Source organism: Melanotaenia boesemani, chromosome 10 (assembly GCF_017639745.1).
Source record: "Melanotaenia boesemani isolate fMelBoe1 chromosome 10, fMelBoe1.pri, whole genome shotgun sequence".
Taxonomy (NCBI): domain Eukaryota; kingdom Metazoa; phylum Chordata; class Actinopteri; order Atheriniformes; family Melanotaeniidae; genus Melanotaenia; species Melanotaenia boesemani.
In genome coordinates this window covers 13,984,164-13,992,181 of record NC_055691.1, presented here as the reverse complement: position 1 = coordinate 13,992,181, position 8,018 = coordinate 13,984,164, and the positions used below count along the sequence as shown (strand labels likewise).

Below are 8,018 nucleotides of genomic sequence, written 5' to 3'. Positions count from 1 at the left end.
ACCTGTTGTTTGGTGCATAAGCACAAACAGCAGTCAGGACTCGTCCCTTAGGATGGACCACAGGAGGGGAATGATTGATTATTCATATAATAATATTCCTGTCAAAAAGATATCTTACACACCCCAGTTCCTCTGTATGTAAATATATATGGCCCATTCCCAACACTGGGATAAACACTCCAGTTCCATCCACCTTAACTTATAACTCCCCAGAGAACGATATTTACATTAATCATCTTTGGCACTCAAGGGTACTGTAAATATTTTATTTAATCCAAATTGCTAATATGGATGTGCTGCTCTGCTACTTAAAAAGTAAATTATCTTATAAAAATGGTACCATATGTTAATTATGTTTTTTTAAAGAACTTTAAAGTAACATAAAAGGCACCTTGAAAAATTTTTACTCTGAGGTGTCTGTGCTTCACATTCAGACATCTATCAGTAACAATGACGAATAAAGTTTCTAGAAGTCCACAAAGAACAGAGCAGCCAACAGGTGCATCAATCAATGATTTATTGTCAATACAAAGCCTTAAATGATTGTGAACATCCACACAAATTACGTCTTTTTTTGTCCAAAGGGCCTCTGTTGTCAAGTCAGGACTGTTATCACCTATAGCGAGAAAAAAATACATGTTAAAAACAAAAGACATACACTGTTTCTCACAGTGAGACAGGGGTGTATTAGTTGTGTTTCATCAAATGCATGTATGGGGTTCTAGTCAAATCTTTTTCCTTTACTAAATACTTTTTAAAGTCATATTGATCGTTTCTTAAACCTGTTCAGAGCCTTTCTGTAGTATTTTTCAATGTAAAGAAGATATTTTTTATATCAGACAACTTATACGTAATGTGCTGTACATACCGAATATGTGTGTTGTGTTTCTTTAATGCTAAACTTTACACTGGTACAGTCTGTTCAGTCTGTCGATGTCATTCTTGCTCATCTGAGTAGCAGTGCCAAAGGCAACATTTGGGTCTGGAATGGGCTCCATGGTGGGTTTATTGTTGGCAGAGAAAGCATACCTGAAATTAACAAAGATGTTGATTTGTAGTAGGTTTGCTAAAAAGCAGAAACATTTTGTTTAGCTATTACTTAAAAGAAATTAAAAACAGCTGCTTTTCAATTATTTAGCTTTCTTGTTCAACTTTTACTAAATATTCATATATATATATATATATTTATAATCATCATTAGGAAATATATAGCTGCTCCTACCAGCAGTGCTTAGCTTTGTTCAACACCCAGAAACATGCATACATGTAAGAAGACTAAATATTTTGAAAATGAGTAATTTCCTAAAATTAAAGAGGTAACAATTAGTCTAGTCAAACCTGTGGTACTGCATGACGGAGTTGTAGTCGTAGGGGGTGTTCAGGTTCAGAGTGTCCAGCTTATCAAAGGCATAGGCCAAACCTGAGAGAGAGAGAATTTACAATACGGATCAGAAAAGAAATAAACAATCATTTTATAGTGTTCCTTTGAAATCCGACAATACTTGAAAAAAAATAAAATAAAATATCACATTAGTATTTGCATATGAGAAAAAGGCGGTATGTTGTGTTGGTCAGTAGTTACTGTGGTAAGATGGTTTTGCTGGTTAAGGCAAGTTGATCTCAATGCATTATTTCTAAATGACCAGTTTGATTATGACTAAACCATAATTGCAAATGAAGTTCTTGCTATGTTTAGGTTTAGGATTTATTTTCAAGACTTGGATCAATGTAACACCATGAGACATGAATAGTTTGTTCTCTGACCAGACTGGATGTTTTCCCACAGGACTCGGATGTACTGGTCCCTGTCGGAGCGACACTGCTCATGGTTGAAGCCGAGGGCGTGAAGCAACTCATGCTGGACGGTGCTGTGGTAAATGCAACCCTGGCGGTCCAAAGACACCGTCTGGCTATAACCACGGCGACCAACATAGGAGTAGCACCTATGTACAAACATTACAACAAACATATAAAACAGATAAAATACTGAATGTATAATACTGATCAGAAAATATTTAAAGGTTTTTTTTTGTTTTGTTTTGTTTGGTTTTTTTTTGTGCTTGCAAGTTTGTGATATAACATATGGAACAGTATGAATGAAGAATTAAAACAATGCACAACTATAAATGTGAAATCATATAAAAATATATAATCAACATTATTTTAAGTTTGGTATAAATTTTTACAATGTATAAATATGTGTACAGGAAAATAACATGGTACTATAGACTGAATAATTTTATGTATATATATATACTCTAGTTTGTTTATATGTAGTATATTGTATTACTTAGTATAAGGTCATTTCTTTTCTCTAAGCATTAACCTCCTCGTGTTCCCTTTCAAACATGTGATTTTGAACCTCAGGGCTGCAGAGACAGTTGGTGTTTTTTAAAAAGAGTCTTAAGACCTTTTTAGCTTAACTTTAAACTAAATTTTATTTGATGTTAATTTATTTAACATAATTTTATTTCAAGTTATTTCATTTTCATTTTACTCAACTGTATTACTTCTTATTCATTCATTCATTCATTCATAGCTGTTCTTATTGTTTCTTAAGGTTATTTAATCTTCGTTTTAACTCCAGTGTTTTCTTCACGGGGATCCATCCATGCCAGGGGTTTTTTGCCGTGGTGATCCCCTTGTCTGGATGGCTGGGGCCCTGCACTGCAGCCTTATGGCTGTGGTGTGGGTCCTGGTCGGCCCTGATTGGGGTGGTTAACGCTGTTGGACATGGGGAGGGGGCTACTTTGTTTTAAATGATTTAAATGAGTGTTTGATTTGAATGCTTTTTAAAAATTATATAATTCACTTTGATGTGTGTAAAAGCTTGTTTTATTTTTAATATGCATAAATTGAAATATGCATGAATTTTTTTTAATCATGTAAAACACTGTGTTGCCTTCAGCATGAAAAGCATTTTAAAGCAATAAAGTTTGATTTGATTTGTTATTGTTTGTTTTTAGTTTTTGTTTAGATGTTTCAAATAAATAATTCATTAATTTAATATAAATATAGATACATTTCTGTTAACTGAAAATGATGCTATCTATGTCATTATCATTATGTTTATATGCCATGCTTTAAGCATTACGATTATGGTACTCAACAAAAAGAAATTAGATATGGACCATTTTCTTTTTTATTTATTTATTTTAATTAAACTTATAAGCTTACAGAAATGTTTGGTACCCTGTCATCTGATGTGAGTGTGTCATATACTGCGTGACAAGAAAATTCTCCAAATCAATCTTTTAACAGATTTTGCTATTTAAAATTATTCAAACCCATAAAATGTTGTAGAATATCATTGAGATTTTCAAGCTATCATTGATTCCTGAAACTTTCCAGTGACAGGGAAATGGTAAAATAAGCTGAATTTAGAAGGTTAAGGGAAAATATTTACTGTGCCATATGCCTATTTGACCTCTGAGAAGAAGATTCAAAAGATAACGTATAGCAATTTTTGTTAATTTTATTTTATTCCAGAAGGACAATCAATTTAATTTTATTAATTGATTGGGAAATTTGGTTCTGCATTTGAACCAGAGATCAGTGGGCTGCCATGTTTTGGTGCCCAGGGAGCAGTTGTGAGGGGTTAAAGGACTTGCTCAAGGGCCCCTCCCCCACCCTAATGTTCTATTATTAGCTGATATGAACTTGCTGTCCCATTTCAAAAAGCAAAAAACATGAGAGTTCATATAGTTTACACTCACCCATTGTGGGACTGGATGCTCAGATAGTCTCTGTGGCCGTTGTGTTTGACGAAGCGGATACAGGAGAATTCACTGAATGAATCCAGGCCACGCTGAATGATGGACAGCTCGCGAGAAGCTACCGAGACACACAAGGAAAAGAGAAACAAACACAGTGTCATGTCAACAGAATATGTACGCTGTAATAAAATACAGTAGATGTTCTATAGTATCTTATTGTATTTTATAGTAATTGTACATCATAGTTAAATATACATCCCTTGAATATAAATTAATATCAGTGAAGATATTTGTCAGCATAACATTTTCTGTGAAGTATTTAGCTTCATATTAGACTACTGACACAAGGCGAGTTGCTGGAAACTTCCACCACCTGAATGTGTTTTTTACTGAGAAAATACCAGTTTGAGAAGCAGAAATTAACAAGCCAAGCTGGTCTGCTTTAGGGCTGCATCATATTCAGTCATTGGCATTTATAATTTTAAAATAATACAACAACTGAGAAAATACTGTAGTAACTGTAGTAGTGCTGTTGAATTTAAATTCATGATCATACATGTTCAATGCATCAAAATAATTTAGGTTTTTTACTTGCCTTGTAAAATATTCTTATTGTCTTGTGTAAATAAATTATAACACAGTATAGATGGGTATGTAAACCCAGCAGCTATTTTAAATGTAACAGAAGATGCATCGCTATGGATCACAGCCTAATTTCGGATTAAGTTATCTGTGTGTAGGTTTGTCTATTTGTGCCAGCTCTGTAATAAATATTAAGTACCTTCTATGGTTTTACATCACAACAAATCCTTCAATAAAGACCTCTAATTCTTCAGTCACTTACAGTAATGATTGGCGATGACGTACGGCACATAGACCCTGCCATCAGCAGATCTGGGCCACATGCAACCACTGGATGTGCATTGATCAGCGTTCCTCTCATTTTCGTTGTCATAAGCAATGTCATCTATGACAAGGGGTTCATCCTTCGTATGCACTGTCAAAGAACATCATTATTTCCAATCTGTTATTTTCCCATACATGTAAAAACAGTTTAAGCGTTATTAAGGTGTGCACTGAAATGTAAATGACAAACAAATGTCATCAGCACAGCAGAAATTTAGTCTGACAGAAATAAATATAGTGGTAAACTTTAACATAATTTTTAGTCAACACTGGCTGAACGACAGCTCTGATGGACGTCTCATTTTATTAGTTTCTTTCCTGTCTCTAAGAAAAATAGAAATAAAGGAGCTGGGTAGAGGAATGTATCTTTTTAATTACACTTTTTAAATTACAAACAAGCACACTGTATATCCAACACTGTTGGAAGTCACATTTGAAGATGGATTTATCTTTGCCTGACCTGTAAATATTTACACAAAATTGTTATTTTGTATATGCCACCTCTTTGTCAAATAGGTATAAAACCTATATCTCTTTTTATTGTTATGCAGATTACACCCAGTAGAAAGAAAGGAAAAGATCCACTGTTGACACAATAGTAAACCTTGGAAAATACTAGCTGGTTAAACAGATTGCTGCATCAAGCTGTAGCAAAGATCAATTAACCAGTTAGGCAGATTTGCCTGAGCCTTACTCTACTAAAATTTAAATTTTCAAGCATTAGGATTGTAAATGCAAAGTGTCTTACCAACATCCTTGTTGGCCTTCCACAGGAGCTCAGAGACGGACAGTTCCTAGATCAGAGACATCATGTAGTAAGAACTCACTGGAAAATTACATCTATTGCACAGTTGCTTACACAATTTATTGCAAGTTGATTTTATCAGTTAAACTGTTCTGTCAACATATTGTGACATTTTATTTGCCTGTAAAATCTTTATAATCAGGTGATTACAAAAACACTAGCTAGAAAAACTGAATGAATTTTTTAAGCTACACAAATTAAATGAAGTAAACGTAACACAGAAAAACAGATGTAAAATGTTTAATCAATGTTATCTTACAGACATTTTACACATATCCTCACCTCCTCAGCCCAGCAGCAGGTGGAGAGCACCAGAAGAACCACAAGCTTCATGAACACCATGTTACCAGCTGCACAGTAAACTGCTAACACCTGAGTCCTGCTAAATCTGCTATTTAGAGACCACAGCATATCTGCTCAGTTGGGAAAGACATGGCTTTGTTTAGTGATAAGAAGAAAACTGTCCTTGAAAACATGTTGTCTCTTCTCACCTTAACTTTCCTCACTCTCCTGTGAGAGTGTTGTCCCTGAAGACACCTGGTTGATGTTTGTATAATTTTATTCATTTTCAGGACAATATGTTTTCACACATACAGTGCATCCAGTAAGTATTCACAGCGCTTCACTTTTTCCAAATTTTCTTATGTTACAGCCTTATTCCAAAATGGAATAAATAAATTTTTGTCCTCAATATTCTACACACAATACCCCATAATGACAATGCAAAAAGGATTTTTTTTTAATGTTTTGCAAATTTATTAAAAATAAAACACTAAAATCACATGCACATAAGTATTCACAGCCTTTGCTGTTAATTATGTTGATGTACCTTTGGCAGCAATTACAGTCTCTAGTCTTTTTGAATATGATGCCACAAGCCTAGGACACCTATCTTTGGGCCGTTTTGCCCATTCCTCTTTGCAGCACCTCTCAAGCACCATCAGGTTGGATGGGAAGCGTCGGTACAGAGTCATTTTCAGATCTCTGCAGAGATGTTGTGTCGGATTCAAGTCTGGGCTCTGGCTTGGCCACTCAAGGACATTTACTGAGTTGTCCGGAAGCCACTACTTTGATATCTTGACCGTATGCTTAGTGTGGTTGTCCTGTTAAAAGATGAACCGTCACCCAAGTTGGAGATCAATAGCACTATGGAGCAGGTTTTCATCCAGGATCTCTATGTACATTTTTGCATTCATCTTTACCTCTATCGACACCTGAGTTGTCTCCCAGTTCCTGCCGCTGAAAAACATCCCACAGTATGATGCTGCCACCACCATGCTTCACTGTAGGGATGGTATTGGCCTGGTGATGAGCGGTGCCTGGTTTCTCATAGTCTGAGAGTCTTTCAGGTGCATTTTGGCAAACTCCAGGTGGGTCATCATGTGCTTTTTACTAAAGAATGGCTTTCATCTGGCTACTCTACCATACAGGCCTGATTGGTCTGATTGCTGCAGAGATGTTTGTCCTTCTGGAAGGTTCTCCTCTCTTCACAGAGGAATGCTGTAGCTCTGACAGAGTGACGATTGGGTTCTTGGTCAATTCCCTGACTAGGGCCCCTCTCCCCTGATTGCTTAGTTTAGGCAGCTGGCTCCTGGTGGTTCCAGATTCTTCCATCTACGGATAATGAAGGCCACTCTGCTCATTGGGACCTTCAACGCAGCAGATATTTTTCTGTACCCTTCCCCAGATTTGTGCCTTGAGACAATCCTGTCTCTGAGGTCTACAGATAATTCCTTTGACTTTATGCTTGGTTTGCACTGTCAAGTGTGGGACCTTATATAAAAAAGGTGTGTGCCTTTCCAAATCATGTCCAATCAACTGAATTTACCACAAGTGGACTCCAATTAAGCTGAAGGAACATCTCAAGGATGATCAGTTGAAAGGATGCACCTGAGCTCACTTTTGAGCTTCGTGGCAAAGGCTGTGAATACTTATGTACGTGTGATTTCTTAATGTTTTATTTTTAATAAATTTACAAAAATCCCCCCCAAAAAACCTTTTCACATTGTCATTATGTGTAAAATTTGAGGACACACTGTACCTTCTCATCAAATTTCTAAGTTGAGTTCTATGAGCAACTCTGCACATGTCTTCTCTTAGCATACAGGGTATACTGCAGAGTTCTTGAGTAAAGGTGCGGTGGAGCACATGGCAAAAAAATTACTTACAAAAATAATTTACATTCACATTCCAAATATGTAAAACATTCACCTAAAATCAGTCTTATCAAATCTTATCATATCTTAGGAAAGCTAAAACATACATATAAAAGTGTTTTTTCTTTTTTCTTTTTTTTTTAGATGAGTTTCTTAAGTTGTTTGGTTTTTTTTTAATTTGTTCTGGGCAATGATTAAAAATTCTTACAAATAGATAAGTATATTGTCATTGTAACTGTCAGGTCTATTCTGGCATTAAACAAAACATGACACAAGGTGACTTTTCATAAGGCTTTGCAAAGGGGAGATAGTCCTTAAAGGCAAGTCAGGTCATCAGCGATAACTCTGCTCACTCCCAAAGACTCTCTGAAGCCTGTATTTATTCATGCAGCACCAAACAGGAAATAAGCAGTGCAGGGTGCAGTTACATTGTGC

At 35.7% G+C, this 8,018-nt stretch overlaps 1 protein-coding gene across 1 annotated transcript; it reads right to left on the bottom strand.

Moving 5' to 3' along the window:
* Positions 1 to 500: 500 nt before the first annotated feature.
* Positions 501 to 5,808, bottom strand: LOC121647988 (high choriolytic enzyme 1-like). The gene is made up of 8 exons (XM_041997853.1): positions 5,710 to 5,808; positions 5,371 to 5,416; positions 4,561 to 4,713; positions 3,717 to 3,834; positions 1,765 to 1,943; positions 1,339 to 1,420; positions 869 to 1,029; positions 501 to 616 (listed from the first exon to the last, which is right to left on the bottom strand). The coding sequence occupies exons 1-7, from the start codon at positions 5,767 to 5,769 to the stop codon at positions 897 to 899; spliced, it is 771 nt and encodes a 256-aa protein (XP_041853787.1). The 5' UTR covers positions 5,770 to 5,808; the 3' UTR covers positions 501 to 616; positions 869 to 896.
* Between the last annotated feature and the right edge of the window lie 2,210 nt (positions 5,809 to 8,018).